General features: G+C 46.5%; 1 protein-coding gene and 1 pseudogene across 2 annotated transcripts; one reads left to right on the top strand and one right to left on the bottom strand.

Moving 5' to 3' along the window:
* Nucleotides 1-34: 34 nt before the first annotated feature.
* LOC123087501 (inactive poly [ADP-ribose] polymerase RCD1) lies at nt 35-5,732 on the bottom strand. 2 transcript variants are annotated; one of them, XM_044509523.1, is made up of 8 exons: nt 5,436-5,725; nt 3,925-4,209; nt 1,943-3,130; nt 1,503-1,744; nt 1,323-1,399; nt 738-923; nt 543-638; nt 35-416 (listed from the first exon to the last, which is right to left on the bottom strand). In XM_044509523.1, exons 3-8 carry the CDS (start codon nt 2,971-2,973, stop codon nt 339-341), a joined length of 1,710 nt encoding a protein of 569 aa, XP_044365458.1. In that variant the 5' UTR covers nt 2,974-3,130; nt 3,925-4,209; nt 5,436-5,725; the 3' UTR covers nt 35-338. The 2 variants fall into 2 exon arrangements, with proteins under 2 accessions (XP_044365458.1, XP_044365457.1); XM_044509522.1 differs by lacking the exon at nt 3,925-4,209 and having other exon boundaries at nt 5,436-5,732.
* Nucleotides 5,733-11,593: 5,861 nt separating this feature from the next.
* Nucleotides 11,594-16,976, top strand: LOC123084047 (putative serine/threonine-protein kinase-like protein CCR3; annotated as a pseudogene).
* Nucleotides 16,977-22,604: the final 5,628 nt, after the last annotated feature.

Below are 22,604 nucleotides of genomic sequence, written 5' to 3'. Positions count from 1 at the left end.
AGAGAGAAAATCTAGAGCCAACTAAAACTCACCATTACTTCTATCAATTCTATGCTAGGTTCATCAGCTCAAAATTAAAACAACAAATCTACCAAGTATAGTACAGTACAAGCTGCAAACAGATTTGCACACAACAGCAGCGGCTACAACAGAGTGTTTCCAGTTACCGACTGACGCCAAGAGACCAACCAGATGGAACCAAACAACTTAACAGGCTGCTCACAGTCTACTCACTAGTTTTGTCTATAACCAACTGACGCATAACTTAACGGCTTTCCTTGTACTCTCTGTATCTCTCCACTAGGAGCGGCTCCACGAGCTGTTATATCGACAAACTGCTACTTCTGGAGGTGCTGCTCTCCCGTGCCGGGTGTTCTTCTTGGTAGCACTTCAGCACCTGCCATGGGTGGCACCACCTGCAACCGTCATGGACAACATGAGCAAGTGTTTAGCACAACAAAACAGGCTACACTGCATACGATGAGAAAGACTTTGAATGTATGCACACGACATGGAGGATTAGCGTTAATGGTCTCAAGTACCTTAGGTTGCAGCCTCATTACTGTAGAAACCAGCAGCTTGTCGCCGACGATCTGTCTTAGTCGTCCCACAAACTCGGGCCTGCTTATCTTTCTCCTCTGTTGGAACATCAACAGGCACATCACATTTAGCATGTTGACTGGGAACAATAACTGTAACCAAGTACAGTATCTCAGAAGGAAAACAGCATTAACAACCTTGAATTCTTCATAGTGTCCATGGATTACGTCCATGTCAGAACGGGGAACTTTTGTGGAGATGGCAGCAAAAAGCATTGGGAGGGGCATCCAGGGTGAAGTAGGAGGCCTTCGAGTTGGAGCACGCCCAAACCTGGGTGCTTGTTGTTTACCAGCTGGAGATGCCATGGTTTCGGAACTATCGTCCTGATCACAACAAACAACCAAAAAATAATATGAAGAGCTGAATGTTCCCAAGTAAAATGTCGCACCAAAATTAAGTACGTACTAACTACTGAGTCCATCCATATGGAGTGCATATAAGTACAAGTAAGCCCCGTTCCATCGCAAGCTTGGAAGCAAATTATGACAATCCTTAACAGGCACGCCAACAACTTTCAAATCTATGCTTAATCATATTTTGTAGATAAAAGAAGGCCAACGGCCATAAGATGGTAGATAATAACCTATCTGAATACACCTATCTAATACACACCAAACATGCAGCAGTCTATACGTGTGGGGTATCAACATGCTGTCCATTCAAGACACAATGTGTACCAAAGCTGAGATATGATTGTAACCAGTTAAACATAATAGGAATACCTTGATTACACTTTCTGCTGAACCAGAATTTCTTATCTCAGATACGTTGGATGCAGTATCTTCTCTAGCCATGTATTCTGCAGTAATATTAAATGAATTCTCTTGTGTAAACAACACAGAAGTAAAAATGAAAAATGGAAAGACAGATAAAATCAAGAACCATGAGAGTGGCTGTAGTACCATTGGTCATGGAAGGTGCTTTGATAACAACAGCATATTCAGCATAGATGTGTCGATGCACATTAGCATCCCATATGACATAGTGCTTTGGCTTTTGAAGATCATCCACGCCACTATCAAATCTTTCATTGGTTGGCTGGAATTGCTTTGATCCAGGAAGTACAACCTCAACATTCCCCATTATAACACGGCACAGCATCATCCTCATGATGCCATTTTCGTCAATATCTGAGTAGCTGGCACTGTGGAAAAATAATCAAGTAAGATCATAAGAAACCACTGAATATTCAAAGCAAGAACAATCCAGCAGAAAACCTAAAGATGCATATATACAAACAAATATTCTATTTGTTGCAGTGAATTTTTTTGAACAGATGGACGTATGGCCTAAAGTTTAGATTAACATGCATAGATTAATCAGAAACAGAACAAGTGTTTACCAAGTTTTGGCGCAGTTCGCTGGAGCAAGATGTGTACCAATGCCATACATTGGCCCCAGCATTGGTTTTGTAACTTCCAGAACACCACGCATCATCATCTCCTCCATAGCATCCTTGGAACAAGGTAGCCACGCATAGCGCACATTTGCATTCCCACGATGCATTTTGGTGACTTCAAGTTCCTTCTGGAAAAGATTGAAGCGAGCCCGCCCTTGCTGATCTACCAGTGGGGTTCTGTAGATCCCAACAATATTTTCTTCACTAAAAGGTTGGCCTGCCCCTTCAAGTAATAATTTGCGCACAGCTGAATCAACAGGTTGGCCAATTTTCTGCTTACAAGTAGCAGCATGTATGTTTCCACTAGCAGATTCCTTCAAACAGATTGCAGGACCAGCTTTATTTTCAACAGCAGCATAATTATGTACCTTCTTAGCATGAGGGAGTACTGCATCAACAGAATCTGAACTCGAGCTTTCAGCTCCAGCTGTTAAAATCAAAGTCCCAGCACACTCACCAGCTTCAGATTTACCACTGGGGTCACTTTTCCCATGCTGAGATGGTTTAGATGTTACCAGTCCAGCACATAACTCTGGAAAGAAGCGGTTACCATGAACATCAATCCATGCTATTGGCTTGTTTGTGGTCATTGAAGAATCAATGCAGACCATGTGCATAAAGTCCAACAGGACTTGCTGGTTCTTGAATACAGCATTAGTAATTGGCCTCTTCAACTTGAAGTCCTGCTGTACCAGATTCACAACATGCTCTGGAAAATCCCTCCATTTACCCTGGTGGTAACAAAGCACACGCACCGGCAACCCGCTTGTCTTGAAGTTCTTATACCACTCCAGAATATGGCCAGCACAAGAGGTCATTTTAGACTTCTTAAGGGCAGCAGAACCATCAGCATGCTGAGAGACCTCAGCAGAATCATCTGTGCCAGTAATCTTCACAGCAGACTCATGTTTCCTCTTGCGATCATTAGCTTTCAGAACATGTTCATCCAGTATCATTCCAGCCTTCCTTTCCATATTTTACACAAAGCTCGACTAAAACTAAGTATTGACTTTCTTTACAGATTTACACCACCAAGTAAACAGTATAGCTTAACCTAGCTAGTTAGATTGTGCTAGCACAAAAGTAACTTCAAAATGAGCCACGTTATCCACAAGGGTAAGTGAAATGGACCTGGGACATAAGCACAAAAAAAAGGAATAAAGATATGTACAGAGGGGGGAGCATGGGTGGCGGAAAAAAAAAGTATTGTGTGACAAATCTATGTATTTCTTTCATGACACACCATGCAGAACCAAACCATGGAAAGATATCACCAGAAAAGAAAATAGCAATCTACACCAATATTAGCTCAATGATTCACTAAGCCTTTCAACTAACAAGTAAAAACAACCTGGAGATGTTATCAGTGCTCATTTTGTTCTCCGGATGAAGTGTTAACTATTAAGGATTACCATTGGCAGTAGTAAGTTGCAAATCACAAAGGGGTGTGAGTTTCCTCGGGACTAAATTCACCAATAAATACTGATGGCGCATGGAAACTCATAAGAATATGAAATGAATATGATTATGATTATGTTCTGTTTCTCTGAAAAAAAACTAGTTGAGTATTCATGGAATTAACCTGTCCTGAAACATTAAACATGAACCCTTTACATTGATAGAAATGACTTCTTGTAAGTGGATGATAGATTGTTAAAACCTGTCTTAGACGCTTACAGATGCTAAAGATTAGTATCTAGGAAGAAGGTGCTCTTGCCAGTGGTGCTTTCCCATTTAATAACAATACAGTTTATTTGCCAGCTCATATGACCTGATATGCAAACGACTAAAAAGGTAGGTGTTGGTCGATCTTGCTATATGGAGTATGATATTCTAGTCAGTCTATGAAATTTTCTTTTTCTTGAATAATACTGGGTGCAATACCACAATTATTAACGAATAATTATGCCTTTGTGACTCTTTACCCATGCAGCTTCACATCGTTGCTCCAACCAGGAACGCTGCTGGTGCAGCCACATAAGGGCTCAGCAGCGAGCAATGATGGAGAGAAGCTAACACTGCTGCTGCTGCAACAAACATTAGCATTGCGGGCTTGTGGCCTGGTTGTAAACCACCATTGTTGCTGTCGGGAAAACAGCAACATCAAGGCCATAGTATAATCCCATGGCATTAAAAGCCCCTTAAGGCATCGCCATATTAGTCTTGAGAATGGCTGGATGATGACAGCTTGTGCACAAAGCTTGTTGTGCCTATTAGGTAAGCAGCGTTAGTCCGTAGCACTCAGCACATCAAACTTCTAACATTTGTTTAGTCAGTATGCAACTTACGATGTTATCCAGCTGGCAGACACGTGTTGCACTAGACAGGCATTCAAAGACATTTTTACCATTTCGGAAAGCATCATATAAGGTTGTTTCTGAATATGTAAATATCTAGCAGTTACATGCATCCTATTAACTTAATATGCAAGCCGTGCATGAAAAATTAAAGCACACGTCTTAAGTAGCACGTGCAAGCTCGAGCGCACAAGGGTGGATTTTGAGCACAAAAATGTCCAATACTCAGCACCGACCAAACACGTTAAAGCAAAGTACGTAACTTGCTCTGTCGTCTAGCGAGGTAACGGCTATGCAGGAAACTACAATTAATTAGTACACACCGAAGGAAAGCTCTAGCTTACTGAATCTCCGACCATTTTGGCGCTGCACTAGCACGAGATGTAATGCATCACATCACACAAGGTTGTCCCCTGACTACGCAAGCATATTACATAGCTAGTACTTAGAACACTTTAATGACTCAACACAAGATGTCTGCACAAGACGCAGACGCATCAATCAATATGAAGCAGCAGCAGGGACCAGCGCGCGAAACGGTGAACTTTTCGCGCGCCAACGGGCCATCTCATGTAAACTTGGCGCCAAGCCGCCAACCAATCATGCTCAGCAAGTATGTGATCTACTTTGCTAACCTAGCTACCAGGAACGCTATACACAAGGCAGACATACACGCCTGGTACCGCCGCGCTGTTGCTCCCATCCCATCCTACCAAACAAAAACTCTAGCTTCTACTCTGTTCCTTGTCATTTCTAGCTAGGATGCAACAGCATGGCATGTATGCGAGCACTGAATAGTTAGGTCCCATAGAGCAACCCATAGCACGATGCCTACACGATGAGCGAAAGCATGAATGAAACTGAAGCCGACCGAACCAACCCAGCACAAGAAACTGAACTCTAGCTGCGACACCATGACATGTATGCAGACAACGAATAATTAGATCGTACCACATAACAACTAGTAGCCTGACTAACGCCTACACAAGAAGCAAAAGCATCAAATCGAAGCAATCTGAACCAGCCCAACACAGATAACTGAACTTGGAGCACAGAAATGGCTATCCAATCCAAGCAGCCACCGAAGAGCACGCATCCTCGAGGTAGAGAGATTTAAGAGGGGTTAGGAGGGATTATACCTGCGGAGGCTCATCGCGGCGGGCTCGGGGCGTAGAAAGGAGCAGCCGGGAACGGACTAGGACTCCACTGCGCTCCTCCGGTTCTTCAGATCAGAGATACGGCGGCGAGGTAGGGTTGGGGTGGGGGTACAGGAAGGGCTGGAGAGGCCCTTTTAAGCCGCCGCCTCCGCCGCTATCTGCCGCGGCATGTGCCTTCCCTTCCCTTACCGTGGGTGGGTCGCCGGGTTGGGGTGGGGGAATCCGGTGGCCGCTGCGGCTTCCGGTGGGCGGGGGAGAGACTGGCGGTGCGGCGCTGGGTGCGAGGGTCGGGGTAGATCTAGCCGGGCGCCGACCGCGGGGAGGCGCGGATCCGGCCGTCGGATGGGTTCTGTGGGCGGGATCGGACGGCTGGCGTGAGATAGGGTGAGGGAGCGGGGTGCGCGTGAGGGTTTCGGCGGGTGGGGCCCGTGGGGGTGCGTGGTTTCTTGCCAAGGGGGGCGTGGACCCGCCGCTCGTCCTCATCGCCACGGCATGGGTCTTTCTTTATCGCGTCACAATCCCGCTCTCTTTCTCGCTAAGGAATGTATATAGACATATTTTAGCGTGTAAATTCATTCATTTTGCTTTGTAAGTAGTTAAGTTGGCAACAAGGACGGGATGACTCCCCCACCCCCGTCCCGATCTCCACCAATCCCCATACCCGCGAGCCCCGTGAAGCTTCACGGGGACAAAACGCCCCCCATCCCCATTAATATCGGGTACCCAGTACCCGTCGGGTATCCATGGGGATTTCAAAGCTGACTGGGATAGGTGAGATTAGAGAAGACATGGTTGTTGGGGGAGGTGGAGAAAAATAATTGTGTGAAATATCTAGGTATTAATCTATATATCCTGCATTTGTAGTACGCATGGCATAGTTTTTGGGTATTCATGAAGTCTTCATGGGGTAATTTTATACCCATTCCCGCCTCGTGAGACTAACAGGTACCCACCAGACAATACCCCATCCCCGCTCCATGACGATAAATCCCCACGGGTACCTGTCCCCATGGGGAATATTGCCATCTTGAGTATGTAGTTCATTATTGAAATCTCTAAAAATAAGTGAATCCACATTGTAAAATACGTCTATATTCATCCATATGTAGTCCATATTCAAATCTCTAAAAAAAGCTTGTATTTAGGAACAGAGGAAGTAGTATATAAGCCCGTAGAAAAACTCACTATTCTTTTAAAGGCATACCTCACTACACCTAATTTTTATTTTTCATGTTGAAGTTGGATGTATTAACGCTTATATGGTTCTTGACAAATTTGCTCGGGCTTTACCGGGTATGACATTTGGGAAGAAAAAAGAAGTTGTAGACGCTATATATTTTTGAAAACGAAGGAACCATGCCCGCACAAAAGTGGCTCGATCCATGTCTTTTGATTTGAAAACCGAAGCTTTCGATAAAGCCAAAGGTGTTCTTCATGGCTTTTGATCTCGGATGGACTAACACCCGCGATATGCGTGGGGCGAGGCATTTCGATGTGGGCGCCAGGTTAGGATGTGTTCTTTGTGTTGTTGTGCTCCTAAAGAGAAAATTAGCATGTTAGTATTCAAGCGCCCTTTTTAGTGTGTCTTGCTAGACAAGTCTTCATCTTTATTGGAGTCCGAATGTGACGCGGATTGCGCTTTATTGAGCAAGCTGGACGAACATTCTATTGGGACATTAGTAATTGTGGCCTTGAAGTTCTAGGCAGAATTTTCCAAAGCAATGCTTAGTTTGATACAGAAGTTTGGCATGTCTCTCGCACTTTTTTCTCTCCAAATAGTGACTACCTACTGGTTTGTTACCGAATGATCAAACTAGCCTGGCCTGGAGCGCGCCTGGAATATGCTTGCAAGTTGTTTGGTTTCCGTTCACAGAAAGTTTGAAGTGACATGGCCTAGAAAGGGAGGGAAATTATTAGCCTGGTTTGAGGAGCCAGGTAGTTAGTTAGCCTGGTCCAGGCTTTAGCAGCCGACCGCCTGGCGAGCTGACTGGGTCCTAAGGCCTCCTTTGATTCATAGGATAGAAATGTTGTAAGAATAGGAAAATCATAGAAAGTGAGATAACATACATCTTAATTCCTATAGAGAAAGAGATGTTATTTGATGCATAGGATAAGAATTTTTCCATTGAGTCTTATCTAATGTTTTTTTTCCTCCAAAATGTGAAGGATTGATTCCTATCCTATATAGGAATAGGAATCCATTCCTACAAACCAAATGGCCTCAAAGAAAATTTTTCTATGCAAATCCTATTCTATAGAAATCTTATGACATTCCTACAAACCAAAGGAGGTCTAAGTACTAAGCAAAATGTACTTTGTATTTGTCCTCACGGCTCACGAGTTAATTTTTTAATCCTAATAGCTCTTCATGGTTAGGCTAGAACCAAGCACCCTTTTTGCCTAGGCTGCCTGACCAGGCAAGAAATCATTCGGGATTCACGTCCACACCAGGCAGCAAATTTTCCCAGGCACACAACCATGGACAAGAACCAAACTAGCCCTAAATGCCCACGATATGCTTGGGATAAGGTATTTTGGTGTGGGCACCGGTTTGGCATGTGTTCTTTGTGTTGTCGTGTTCCTAAAGACAATTCGAGCATGTTACTATTCAAGCGCCCTTTTTAGTGTGTCTTGCTGGGCAAGTCTTCATCTTTATTTGAGTCTGAATGCGACGCGGATTGCATTCATTGTGCAAGCCAAATGAACATTCTACAGGGATGCTTAATCTCGTCTCTGTTTCGTTTCTCACTAGTATACCTCACTTGTTATGCAGACCCCTAGACTTTTTTCCATGTAGAGTTGGATTATTAATAATGATTATATTCCCTAAAAATGCTTATATGATTCTTTATAAATCTGCTCGAGCTTTACAGGGTCCGATGTCCGGAAAGTAATATATAGACGTTATATATTGGAACAAAGGGAGCATGCCCACACAAAATTAAAATTGAAGCTTCGCATGAAGTTAAAAGGTGTTTTTCATGGCTTTTGATCTCAAATGGACTAAACACCTGCAGCATGCTCAGGAGAAGGCATTTCGGTGTGAGCAATGTTTGGGGTGAGTTCTTAGTGTTGCCGTGTTTCTAAAGAAAAAATGATCATTTTATTTTCCAAGCGCCCTTTTTAGTGTGTCTTGCTAGACAAGTCTTCATCTTCGCTGGAGTCCGAATGCGACGCGGATTGTGCTTGTTCAGGTAAATGCACATTCCATAGATGTGACTTTTCTTTGGGATATTAATCATTGTGGCCTCGAATTTCTTGGGAAAATGCTCTAGAGCAATGTCTGGTTTGGTGCAAAAGTTTCCCGTGCCACTTTCTGGCAATTTTTTAATATTGACTACTAATTAATTGGTTATCGAGTGATCTAGCTGGCCTTGCATAAAGTTGTGCAATTTGGCAAGACTTTGCTTTAATAATTTCTGGAAGCAAACCAAAGCACACTCGTAATAAGTACGACTTTCAAAACGTCAGGCCATCTAGATCAGCCTCCAAGGAGAGGATTTTATGGGGCCTATTGCCTACATCTTCTTAGGTACGGAGCATCTCCAGCTCTTACTGGCTACATTACTTCTATTGCAAACACCCTTTGAGATTTGATACTTTGGTGTATTTGTAGGGGAATGTGTTGTGCAAAACGCATTTTCTTTACCGTGCAGCCAGGATCATTATTGATGTGCAGGTAACGAGATCATACCCTCGATGATCGTCGGCACAACGGAGATACTGATGGTGTCGATGAAGTCCTCCAACTCCCACAACTAGGTTGTACCTCTCAGCCGAGAGAGATTCTCCTCATGATGATCCGTCTGGTCTAGCTTTGGCGATTATGACACCTCCAAGGTATTCACATCTACCGAAGTAGCAACACCACAACAGCTTGTGGACCGACACGACGAAGCAGCGGGGAACTACGAGAAGGAGTTACAGCAGCCTTACGGTGAACACTAAGATCTAAGGTAGATGTGTAGAGGGAAGCGGTGGCCAACTAGGAAGGGGGAGGCAGCCAGGGGCTTTCTGCTGTGCTCCCTAGTCCCTTGTATATATGTGTCCATGGAGGAGGGGACGACCAGGGCGGAGTCCTACCAGGACTCCACCTCACTTGCCTTGCCCTTCAAACTAGGGGATCTGGCTTGCCTGCTCCCTTTCCGTGCTCCCATCCGTGCTCCCACTTAATCCTACGGCTGTCTTTTTTCCTTTTTTCTTTCTAATCTAATCATTTTCCCCCTGATTTTAGGGGGATGGGGCTGGGCCTTATTTTGTTCCAATCAAATCAAGCCACGTAGACGGGAGCACGGATGGGCACACGACGGGGGAGCAGGAAAGTCTCGTCCCAAACTAGGAGGGGTTCGGCCAACCTGGCTCCACCAGGCTGCCTTGCCCCCCAGGAAAGCGGGGGGTTACCCCGTAGGAGTCCATTGAAATGTTTCAGAATATTCCAAAACCTTCCAGACCTTCTTTGAAGCTTCCATCATATTCTAGAACATTTGAGTACCTTCCGAAACACTTTACAGAGGAAGCATGCATATAGAGTTGGATGTGTTAATGCTTATACGATTCTTGACAAACTTGCTCGAGCTTTACGGGGTCTGACGTTCGAAAAAAAAACTATACGCATTATATTTTGGAAACGAAGGAAGCATGCCCACACAAAAGTGTCCTGATCCATGTCTTTTGATTTGGAAGCCGAAGCTTGGGATGAAGCTAAATGTGTTTTGCATGGCTTTTGATATCTTGGATGGATTAAACACCCGCTATATGCTTTGGATAAGGCATTTCGGTGTGGACATAGGTTTGGGGTGTGTTATTTCTGTTGTCGTGTTCCTAAAGAAAAAATTGAACATGTTATTATCCAAGTGTCCTTTTTAGTGTGTCTTGTTAGGCAAGTCTTCATCTTTATTATAGTCCGAATGCGACGCGGATTGCGCTTATTGAGCAAACCGAATGAACATTCTATTGGGGCAGTTTTTCTTTGGGATATTTAGTCATTATGGCCTTGAAGTTCTGGGGAGAATGTTTCAGATCAATGCCTATATGATTCTTGAAGTTCTGGGGAGAATGTTTGATGTAGAAGTTTTTCTTTTTTGCATATAGAGTTGGATGTGTTAATGCCTATATGATTCTTGACAAACTTGCTCGAGCTTTACAAGGCCTGACATTCAGAAAAAATAAAATCTATACACATTATATTTTGGAAAGGAAGGAAGCATGCCCACACAAAAGTGACCTGGTCCTTATCTTTTTATTTGGAAACTCAAGCTTCAGGGTGAAGCTAAAGGTGTTCTCCATGGCTTTTGCGCTCGCATGGACTAAATACCCGTGACATGCTCAAGAGAAGGTGTTTCGGTGTGGGCAACATTTTGGGGGTATGTTCTTTGTGTTGTCGTGTTCATAAAGAAAAAATTGAGCATGCTATTATTCAAGGGTCCTTTTCAGTGTGTCTTGCTAGGCAAGTCTTCATCTTTATTGAAGTCCGAATACGACGCGGATTGCGCTTGTTGAGCATGCTAAACGAACATTCTATAGGGGCGGCTTTTCTTTGGGACATTAGTCATTGTAGCCTTGAATTTTTGGGGAGAATGATCCAGCGCAATGCCTGGTTTGGTGTAAAAGTTTGGCATGCTAATTCTGGCATTTTTTCAAATACTGACTACTGAACTGGTTGATTATAGAAGAAGAGGTAATAGCACCGCAGGTCCTCGAACTTATCCTAGATGTGATAATTTAGTTCTATAACTTGCAAAAATGGACTGATCAGTCCTACAACTTGCAATGGATGTGCAAGTTTAGTCCTAGGCCACTCACACGCTGCCAAGTGGCGCGAGAGTGGTGGAGACAGTCAACTCTGTGCTTTTTGCATACACCCCCTGCTGTTTGTTTTAATCAACCCACACTACACCCTATCTTAGTTAATTTCTGTGTTGGATCCGTTCATCCTACTCCCTTCTCTGTTCCCAACTCTCCCAGCTCTGAACTCTCTTCCTCGCCACCGCAATCCAGCTGGAGCACACCCGTTGTGCTCCGGATGTGCCTTGTTCGTAGCTGGAGGACGCCATCCGGAGGCCCATGGCCATTGTGCTTTTGCACGGCAGTTTAATCTGCTTCTTGTTGAACATTGGAACACGCTTATGCGGTTTATATAAATGTATTGTACATACGAACAAGGACTTCTTGTACCAGAAGATGCAGCTCACAGGCTCAAAACTGGTACTGCAAAGGTAAGAAGGAGATAAGACATGCCTGTCTGCTCTATGTAGAGGGACATCATGTATAGTATAATGGAATAATCAGCTATAACTGAATGGCTGGTCGAATTTCGCATAGGAGTGCCACACGGCTCCTGCAATGTGTGCACCTAAAACACTTCAAAACTTTTATTCAGGTGAGGTAAATAGACCCAAATGAACTATGCAATTCTGCAAGATAGTTATGGATGAACTGACTTCGCAATATTACAGAATTGGCTTGGCTGCCGGGGAGGGTGATGAATTGACTTTGCAACAAGCCCATGGAGTAAGATTTATGCAGTTCCAGGCTGTGCACCCCTGCAGGCCAAAAATTTCTTTGCTGCCCTCCTTGTGAGTTAATTGATCTGTGATAACAAAGTGTGCCTAATTTTTGCTGTTCTTATATTATTTTCGTTAGAGATTAATCAAAGTGCGCTGGCTTTGACTCAATTTCAGCTAAATGAAGCAGGCACATCTTACTAAATTTCTAAACTGACAAGTGAATTATGCATTTGCATTATTGCAGCTCAAACATACTCCCTCCGTTCCAAATTACTCGTCGCAGAAATGGATGTATATAGAAGTAAAATACATCTAGATACATCCATACCTATGACAAGTAATTCGGAACGGAGGGAGTACATTAGAAACCTGATCCTGTAATGGTTTGCAGGCATTGTTTCTAGTCCGTTATGGTTACACTGGTGAAATTATGGATAATCTGGTAAGTATGTACATTGATTTTGGCAATGTTTAGTGGAAGTAATGAGATAAGTACTGAATATCTGTCTTGTTTTCATGGGAAAACATAACTCTCGATCCTAATTCTAAGATAGAGAGATCCTATTCTTTTCCGGAACTGGACTAACATGACTTCGTACATGAACTTTTTACAATATACACATATTATCACCTGCTAACCGTGAGACTTGGTCTTATATATAATTTTTTTCCGGAACTGGACTAACATGACTCCGTACATGAACTTTTTACAATATACACATATTATCATCTTTGTATAGAGATTTTTTTTTTTGCTAATTCACATTTTCTGTCATAACCTATGTTCTTGATTGTTTTCTTGGAACCCGTAAGTGCACAGGTGTTCTGGTTTGAATAGGTATAGATGACACTCCATCTAGATTTGCTTTGCATCCATCGTTCATCGTCAATGGGGAGAATCTAATCTACCTGCAGTTCTTGCCGGCGGGGTGCGTGGACCCCTAGTCGGCGAGCCTGACCCGCTTGAAGCGCTGGTCGTCGAAGCTGCAGTCAGCCTCGTGCGGCTGGGTGTTCCTGACACTCATGGCCCAGTTTTTGTTCCGGACGATGAGCGTGAGTGAGAGGTTGTAGGCGAAGGCGGTGGCGGGGGACGTGGGCAGTGCGAGGCGCGTGAGGGAGGCGTCGGCGACCTCGGCGTGGCGGATCAAGCCGTAGGCCACGAGAAGGACGGCGAACTGGAGCTCGCCGGATGTGCCAAGATATCTGAAATCGTTCTTCCTTCACTACATACAGAGTCATAATAATCCTGGAAGATTCGTAAGCCCTTGCTGTTGGCTTTCCAGGCAGGACGATGAGAAGATGTTGTTCGGCAAAGAGAGAAATTCATTGTACGTCATTATACTTGAGCCGGTTGACAGATTGGTACCACTATTTTAAAATACCGTAACTACGGTCCACGTACTTGCGCACAGGGTTCATTCTGGTCCATTTGTATGATTCTGTGTACGTATTTGCTGACTTGGCCTGATCAGCGGGGGGGGGGGCTCCGCCGTCTGCGGTGTTGCCGCCGTCAACGGCACCGTCTACTGCGTCGCCGGCGCCGGCTCATCGGCCTACAACGCCTCCGCCTCCCCCGTCGCGCCGCAACTCGTCTTCTCGCAGGTCTCGGGCGGCACGGGGTTCCTCTGCGGCGTTGGCGCAGTCCCAGGCGGCGGCGTCACCGCGCTCTTCTGCTGGCCGCCGGCGGCCCCGGGGCAGCTCAGGCGGGTGTACAGGGGACCGGTGCCACTCTCGGACCTCGCCGTCGGGGCCGACCACGTCGCGGCGTAAGACGGGCAGGCGCGCGGGATCCGATGGTGGAGGAGGGGGTCTGGGCAGTTCCCGGAGCTCGTGCCTGGCGCGTTCGGGTCCCTCGTCTCCGGCGACGGCTTCACCTGCGCGCTGGAGACCGGCTCCTCGGTTGTCCGATGCTGGGGGCCGCTGGGTAGCGCCGTGCAGGCAGACTTTGCCAATGTCGGGGGGGGGGGGGGGGGGGGGGGGGGGGGGGGGGGGGCGCCGCATCGCCGCGCGCACTGGCCTCTAACGCCGAGCGCGGCATCCGCGGTGACAGCGACGACCTGGGGCGCCGCAAGAAGTCGTTCGGCGCGAACATGCACCCAAAGCCCATGCCCAAGAGCTTCTTCAGCTACCTCTGGGACGCGCTCAAGCCTCAAGGACGACCTTTTCATCGTGCTCGTCGGCTTCGCCATCGAGGAGCACAGCTGGTACGACAGCGTCGGCATCTTCCTCGTGGTGTTCCTCGTCGCTGCCGTGTCCGCCGTCAGCAACCATGGCCAGGCCAAGCGCTTCGACGAGCTAGCCAGCGAGTCCGACAATATCGCCGTCACCGTCGTCCGCGCCGCCCGGAGGCAGGAGGTCTCCAGATTCAATATCTTGGTCGGCGACGTGGTGATACTCAAGCAGTTTGTCTAATTTACATCTAGATGTTTTTAAGGATGTCACATCTAACCTCCCACAAGTATATAATGCATCAACAAGAAATAAAAAAAAACTAGAACAAAAAAATAGACCACAAACAGAGTGAAAATCAGCTTAGATGTGACATAACTATGTCATATCTAGATGTGTCCTAAATAGATCCATACTCAAGATCGGCCACTCGGTGCCGATGGACTGGGTGTTCCTGGAGGGTCATGGCCGCCTGCAGGTGGACGAGTCGAGCATGACAGGCGAGTCCCACCCGACCGAGATCGATGCCGAGAATAACCCCTTCCTCACCGCCGGCGTGAAGATCATCGACGGCTATGGCCGAATGCTTGTCACCGTCATCGGCACCGACACCTTGTGGGGCGAGATGATGGGCAACATAACCAAGGAGGACGCCGATGAGCCAACGCCGCTCCAGGAGCGCCTCGATGGCTTCACCTTAAACATTGGCAAGATTCGCGTCGCCGTCGCGGTGCTCGTCTTCACCGTGCTCACCGCGCGCCACTTCACCGGCAGCACCAAGGACGACCAAGGGAAGCCACTGTTCAACAAGGGCCACGTCACCTTCGACGCCGTGTTCAGCTCCCTCGTCAGCATTTTCCAGCAGGTGCGTGCAGCGTGAAGGCGGCCACCGGCTCGGGCGCGGGCGTGCTCCCACAAAGCGACCTCGACCCACACGGGCGTGTGGCCTGTTCCGGCGGCAGCTCTCCCGCGCCATGACGCGGCAGCGCAACGGGCCGTCACCCTTCAACTTCAAGGAGCACACAGAGGAGTACACCTTCACGCAGCTGGCGACGGCGACGAACGGCTTTGCGGCGGAGGCCAAGATCGGCGCGGGGAGCTTCGGGACGGTGTACCGCGGCAGGCTCCCCGACGGGCGCGAGGTCGCCATCAAGTGCGGTGAGGCGTCAGGGCCAATGGCGCGCAAGTTTCAGGAGAAGGAGAGCGCGTCCAACATAAATATACAAAATGAGATTTGTTTGATTAAAAAATCTTATTTTTTATATTTATGTCGGACAAAAAAAATCTGAAAGTTTTATCTCGCATTCTAGTTACAAACTTATGTTGTACTGCAAAGTTTGAAGTTCAAGACATGTTTTATATGAGAGGAACAAAAAAGAGAAAATTACATGTAATAAGGTAGTTGTGTAGCACAGACCTCAAACCAACATTGGAGTGCTAGGATAGTGAGGCCCGAGTGCATAAGCTCACAAAATCTGCATTCGTTCCGGCGAAAACATGTTTTAGAGCCTATGCACCCGGGTACTCCTTATCCAACCACTCATTCCTGCATCACGATTCGTGCAAATAATTTTCTCTTTTTTGTTTCTCTCATATAGAACATGTATTTGTACTTCAACTTTGCAGCACAACAAAGCTTTCTATGTAGAATGTGGGATAAAACTTACAGATTTTTTTGGTCCAACATAAATATATAAAATGAGATTTGTTTGATTAAAAAAATCTTATTTTTCATATTTATGTCGGACAAAAAAATCTGAAAGTTTTATCTCACATTCTAGTTACAAAGTTATGTTGTACTGCAAAGTTTGAAGTTCAAGACATGTTTTATATGAGAGGAACAAAAAGAGAAAATTCCATGTAATAAGGTAGTTGTGTAGCACAGATCTCAAAGCAACATTGGAGTGCTAGGATAGTGAGGCCCGGGTGCATAAGCTCACAAAATCTGCATTCCGCGTTCCGGTCAGAGCTGGCCTTCCTCTCCCGGTTCCACCACAAGCACCTCCTCGGCCTGGTGGGCTACTGCGAGGAGAACGACGAGCGGCTGTTAGTGTATGAGTACATGAAGAACGGCGCGCTCTACGACCACCTCCACCCCAAGGGCGCCGGCGCCGACGCCGACGCGGCGTCGCCGGTGGCGTCGTCATGGAAGCTGCGCATCAAGACCATGATGGACGCGTCGCAGGGCATCGAGTACCTGCACTCGTACGCCGTTCCGCCCATCATCCACCGTGACATCAAGTTGTCCAACATCCTGCTGGACGGCGGGTGGGTGGCGCATGCGTCGGACTTCGGGCTGTCGCTGATGGGGCCGCCGGAGACGGAGGAGGCGGGCAGCACGCAGGCGCAGCAGCAACACCTTTCCATGAAGGCCGCCGGCACGGTGGGGTACATGGACCCGGAGTACCACGGCCTGCACCACCTCACCGTGAAGAGCGACGTGTACGGCTTCGGCGTGGTGATGTTGGAGACGCTGGCGGGGAAGCGCGCCATCTTCAAGGAGGCCGAGGACGGGAGCCCCTTGAGCGTGGTGGACTACGCGCAGCCGAGCATCGTCGCCGGGGAGCTCGGCAAGGTGCTGGATGGGCGCGCGCCGGAGCCGTCACCGCACGAGGCCGAGGCCGTCGAGCTGGTGGCCTACACGGCCGTGCACTGCGTGCGGCTCGAGGGCAAGGACCGGCCGGCGATGGCCGACATCGTGGCCAACCTGAAGACGGCGTTCACGCTCTGCGAGGGCAACGCGGGCGGCAGCCGCGGCGCCACCACCGGGGGCGGCTTCGGCAACAGCTCGTCCAGCGCCAGCTTCTCCATGACGTCCATGGAGCTGTCGGGAAGGCTCGCGGAGTAGCTAAATCCGTTCGTGAATTCAAATCCAGGAGATTCAAATTGTGATTAGCTCGGGAACAGAAGGAGGCGAGGTCTGGCGGGGAGTAAGAGCGGACGGACGGATTAAATTAGCGTGCGTGGAAAAAGGTAAAAGGGCGGCGGGACGAATGGACGGGGCGACCGCGTCGGGGTTTCCGGTGCGTCTGGATGGTTTCCTGGCGAGCGTGGATGCCGTGACCTCCGCGGGCGCGAGCGTGGAGGCCATGTTTAGGGGCTGGTTTAATGGTCACGGCTTTTTTGCAAAAAAAAAACCCTGAATCGACTAGTATTCACCCCAGGATTGACCAGGTGGCGGTCAAAGCAAGGTGGCGGGCACTGACTAGGCCAAGTCAGCAAATACGTACACAAAATCGTACAAATAGACCAAAATGAACCCTATGCACAAATACATGAGCCGTAGTTAGGGTATTTTGAAGTAGTGGTGCCAATCTGTCAACCGGCTCAAATTTAATGACGTACAGTGAATTTTTCTCTTCGGCAAATGGCACTCTGCTCATCTCCCCCTACTTTTCAGTCATGCAAACCTGATGGATGCTGGGAACGGAGAAGGGAGTAGGACTGTAGGACGAACGGATCCAATCACGAAAATTGACTAAGATGAGATGTAGTGCGGGTTGATTAAAACAAACAACAGAAGGGGTATCTGCAAAAAGCACAAAGCTGGCTATCTCCGCCACTTGGCTGCGTGTGAGTGGCTCAGGATTAAATTTGCACATCCATTGCAAATTGTAGGACCAATCAGTTTACTTTTACAAGTTGTAGGACTAAACCATCACGTTTAGGACATGTTTGAAGACCTGCAATGCTATCACCTCATTATAGAATGATGTAGCCGACCTCAGAGGATGGCAGTTGCTTTTGGGTGCCCTCTCCCTGCGCTCACAAGCCAAAAAAATGCTCACCTGAAGCCTGGCTAGGCATTCAATGGCAGGTTTACGTATTTGCCCTCTGAATGAAACCCACTACAGCACACACTTGCTGTCCAGAAGAAACGCCAGCAGTTGGATTAATTTTGCCGAGGATCCAATTGACCGGTAGATACCAAAAGATGATCCATTTGACCACATGATACTAAGAAGAGAGTCACTGCATATACAAGTCATCCTCTACATGTTATATCATCAACTAGTCTCTATCTGCTCGCGGTTGCAGGATTCGTAAGCATGTATAGGATTGCATAGCCTGATAGCACGGTTAGAACCCTTGATCCTCGGAACATCATGCTTCAAGTCGACCGATCAGGGTTGTTGGGGGAGGCCAGGTGTAACATCTCACATTTTCAATTTGAAATGTTATACATAGGTCATGCATGCATACCATATTTTATTGCATTTTGCTTTGCGATCCTGGAAATTCTAAGCGACTCCAGGACCCGCGAAGAGAGTTGGGAATTTCGATATTTTCATATTTGAGTTTTCTCAAATTTTGAAAAGAGGATCAATTGGTTTTGATTATTTTTCTCTTCGAAAATATTTCATATTAAAATATATGAGAGGAGATAATATGACTTCTCCAAAATAAAATGAATATTGGAGGAAAAATATTAAAATCAATTAAGGTTTTATTTGGATTTTATTGCAATTTTATTTGAATTAGGTAAAACAAATGCGTTTTTCAAAATTGCATTAGAGGTCCAAATAAATGTTCACTTTATCCACAATATTATTAGAGGACGTGAAAATTTATTTCAGGATTTTTGGAGTCTGTTTAGTATTTCTTTTAATTATTTTTCTACATCATAATTTATTTTAAAAAAAGAGTAACCGACCTATCGGGCCGTGTCCGTACAGGACACTGCACCCGGCCGGCCCTTATAAGCCGAGGCCCGAGCCAGCGCCCCAGCCCACCCCAGCGCCCCACCCCCGAAACCCTAGAGCGCCGCGCCGCTCGCTCGCCCGATCCGCCTTGCCGCCGCCACCGCCATGTCGCCGTCTGTCGCCGCCGCCGGTTTTTGCGAGAAAACCGTTCGGTTTTTTTTAGAAACCCTAGTTTGTTTTTTCTAGATCGGTTTTTTGGTTTTTTTCTTCGTTTAGTTAAATAGCGGACGTTCGTCCGTACGTCGTTTTAACGAACGCCGTTCACCCATTAGCCGCAGACAGCGAACGTTCGTTTGTTAGCCTATTCGTCAGTTTTCTTTTTCCAGGGTTTTTCCATGATTATTTTCGATCGCGATTTCTGCCTTAATCTTCGTTCTAGTATATGTTTTCGCTCGTTTATCTGAATCAGGTGAAACAAGCACCTAGATCCTTGTCTCAAAGCCCTCTTTATGTTTAACCAACTTAAACAAGATTTTGGTACTGTAAAATTTGACTTTAGTCTAGATTAGTAATCGGATCTTGTTTCTTTCGTAGTTTGAGTTTCGTTGCTCCATTTGATTTGAATCTTTTTGCAAACCGGAGTTCTTTAGTTGAGCTTTCTGGTTAGATCTTCTTATTTGAGTTTTCCCCGTGCATATTTGCTTGATTGCTTATGTACACTATTGTTTGTTTGTGATAGAACACCCGGAGTGCGAAGTGTGCTACTACGAGCCTTTAGGTTTTGCGGATCATCAGCAAGGCATGTAACACTTTGATCATACCCCTTTATTACCCAGTTTTTATGCATTAGTTTTAACCCTCACACATTGCATGAGTAGGATCTCTTAACATGTGGGTTTGGGAAGTAGATGATGAGGTAGAACCTATTACCTGTTTTATTATCAAACCCTTGGAAGTTACTTCTACATTATGCTTATACTGCTATGCTATGCTCGTAGACGTGGATTGAGTTTGAGAGTATCCATGACAGATGTGAGTTGTTAATTAATGATTCAACTTAAGGTGACAACTTTAATACACATCTGGGTGGATTGCTTGTGGGCACCTGGAGAATCCAGTGTTGTCCTAGGATATCCGGGAGTACCCGTGTGATCATCCTACGGTCCGCCACCCAGGCTCAAAGGGATCATAAGATTATTCATGCTAGAAACTTCCATGTGTAGCCACATGCCATTATGGGCTCTGACATAGTGGAGTAAGTTGCATGACCTCTTTTAGTGGTAGACTAGCAGTTGTAGTGGATGTAGTTTGGTACGGTCTACCCAGGGTCAGAGTTAATGCTTCTGAAAGATTGTGTCTCGGTCATCCGTTTCTCAAACACCATGTAGTGCGAGAAATCCAACGGAGGAGATCAAGTCTTGTGGGGAAAAATGCGCAAACCTCTGCAGAGTGTACAAACTAATCATGGTTAGCCATGTCCCTGGTTATGGACATCTTGTGTATCTGGTACTTGAATTATTGATTTGATCTCATCACTCTAAAATTAATTTCACTACTAGGAAAAGGGCTATAGATAGGATTGATACTAATGTCGCACCATGGAAGCAGTGCGCCACTACTATATACTAATGGCGCACCGGTTGGTGATGCGCCATTAGTGTGGAAGACACTAATGGCGCACCAGAAACAGGGTACGCCACTAGTATTAATTTTTTTCCATTTTTTCATACAAACTAATGGCGCATCAGGTCGAAGTGCGCCATTACTAGTTCTAACTAGTAATGGCGCACCAGGCAGACAGTGCGCCATTACTGTAAATTTTTTATTCTTTTTTTTGCAAAACTACTAATGGCGCACCGTTTCACAGTGCGCCATTACTAGTTTAAACTAGTAATGGCGCACTATTACCCGGTGCGCCATTAGTATATATATTTATTATTTTTACTTTTTTGCAAAACTACTAATGGCGCACCACCTGCAGGTGCGCCATTAGTAACCAGGGTTACTAATGGCGCATTTGCTGGTGGTGCGCCATTAGTAACCTGGGACCCCAACAAGATATTTTGGACAGCCCCACACCTACCCACTCACTTTCCCCACTTCATTCCCTCCACCTCCTTCTCCAAGCTTTCGGCTGCCTCCTCCTCCTCACCTCATTTCCACCATAGATTCATCAAAATTAAGTGGTGAAATTACCTTTTTTGATAGGTAAGTAAGGGGAAAGCTATCTTCATGATGTAGATCTACTTTTTTTCTCCCTAGCTCGCTCCAACAACGTGCACATGCACTTTTTGTGGCCTAGCTAGATCTATGTATGTTTGTGGTGTTGCATGTGTTTGTGGTGTTGCATATATGTTTGTGTTTGAAGGTACCGGTATTTGAAATGCGATAGTTGCCAATATTTTGCCGGAATGTTTTGATTCATTTCCATTTCGGCGAGAATTTTGGCACTATGCATTCTTTTTGGTCCTATTTTTAGGGAAGGTCATGCCAAATTTTTTCTTGGTTCTAAAATATCGTTTTGCTCTACCCCGCAGGCGACCATGGTCCGCACGATGACTGAAGGCATCGTGAATAGGTTTTTGAGCTCCGCGAAGGCCGAGATGCTTGAAAAGAACAAGACGGAGATAAGATGTCCGTGTCGAAGATGCAAGCTGAAGAGCCTTATTGCGGACCCGAATTCTGGGCAGGTGCGGGACCACCTGCTCTTGCGTGGTTTCATGGATGGCTATCGGTGGCAAGGTGATGAAGATGACTATGAAGTCGTCCATGGGGGCCGGGCAAGAAATGAGGAAGGGCAACAAGACAAGTACCACCGCGGCGAGGGCGGGCGAGAAGACGAAGAATCTCCAGGACATGATCACAACGGTGATGCTGTACACAGTCATCATGTAGAAGATGTCGTATATGATGATGAGGAAGATCAAGATGAAGGGCATGATCATGAAGATGAAGATGCCGGAGCAGACGACGATGGAGGCTGGGTGCAGGACCCTCATATTCAAGAGCTGCTTCTCAAGCAGACGGATAACGTAAGAGCTGCCGCCCGAGAGAAAGCCAAGCTGGATCAACTGGAGATAGACGCGGTTACTCCATTGTATGAAGGATGCAGGCCCGAGGATACCCGCCTGAAAGTAACGCTCATGGCTCTGGAGATGAAGGTAAAACACAAAATGACCGATGCATGCTTCGACGAGAACATGTCATTCTGGCACGAACGTCTTCCCAAGGGGAACAAGTGCCCGACCAGTTTCGAGGAGGCGAAGAAAATCGTGTGTCCTCTGGATTTACCGCACGTGAAATACCATGTGTGCATGAACAATTGTATCATTTATCGGGACGAGCACGCGGAGTCTACCATATGTCCGGTGTGCGGCGTCACTCGATACAAGAAGAGGAAGAAAGCTCCTCGAAAATCGGTGTGGTACTTTCCGATCACTCCTCGTCTGCAGCGGTATTTCGCGGACCCTAAGGTAGCAAAGCTCCTGCGTTGGCACACGGATAGGGAGGAGAAGAAGCGGGAAGATGACGGAAATGATCCGGAGATAAATAAAAAAGACAAGATGCTGAGTCACCCTAAGGATGCGAGCCAGTGGCAAGCGTTGAACTTCGAATACCCAGAATTTGGGAAGGATCCAAGGAACATCGTGCTGGGCGCGAGCACCGATGGAGTCAATCCGTTTGGCAGCCAGAGAAGCACACATAGCACCTGGCCTGTGTTTGTGTGGATGTACAACCTTCCCCCTGGTTGTGCATGAAGAGGAAGTACATTCACATGAGTATGCTAATTGAAGGGCCGAAACAACCAGGGAACGACATCAATCTGTATCTGG

Source organism: Triticum aestivum, chromosome 4A (assembly GCF_018294505.1).
Source record: "Triticum aestivum cultivar Chinese Spring chromosome 4A, IWGSC CS RefSeq v2.1, whole genome shotgun sequence".
NCBI lineage: Eukaryota > Viridiplantae > Streptophyta > Magnoliopsida > Poales > Poaceae > Triticum > Triticum aestivum.
This window is presented reverse-complemented; position numbering and strand designations above follow the sequence as displayed.

Excerpts from the sequence above, each read along its gene's own strand:
- LOC123087501 (XM_044509522.1), bottom strand. The coding sequence starts at position 2,973 with ATGGAAAGGAAGGCTGGAATGATACTGGATGAACATGTTCTGAAAGCT. Across the intron at positions 924-1,322 it reads CAGCAGAAAGTGTAATCAAG|GACGATAGTTCCGAAACCAT; the intron begins GTATTCCTATTA and ends TGTTGTGATCAG. Across the intron at positions 639-737 it reads GACACTATGAAGAATTCAAG|AGGAGAAAGATAAGCAGGCC; the intron begins GTTGTTAATGCT and ends ATGTTCCAACAG.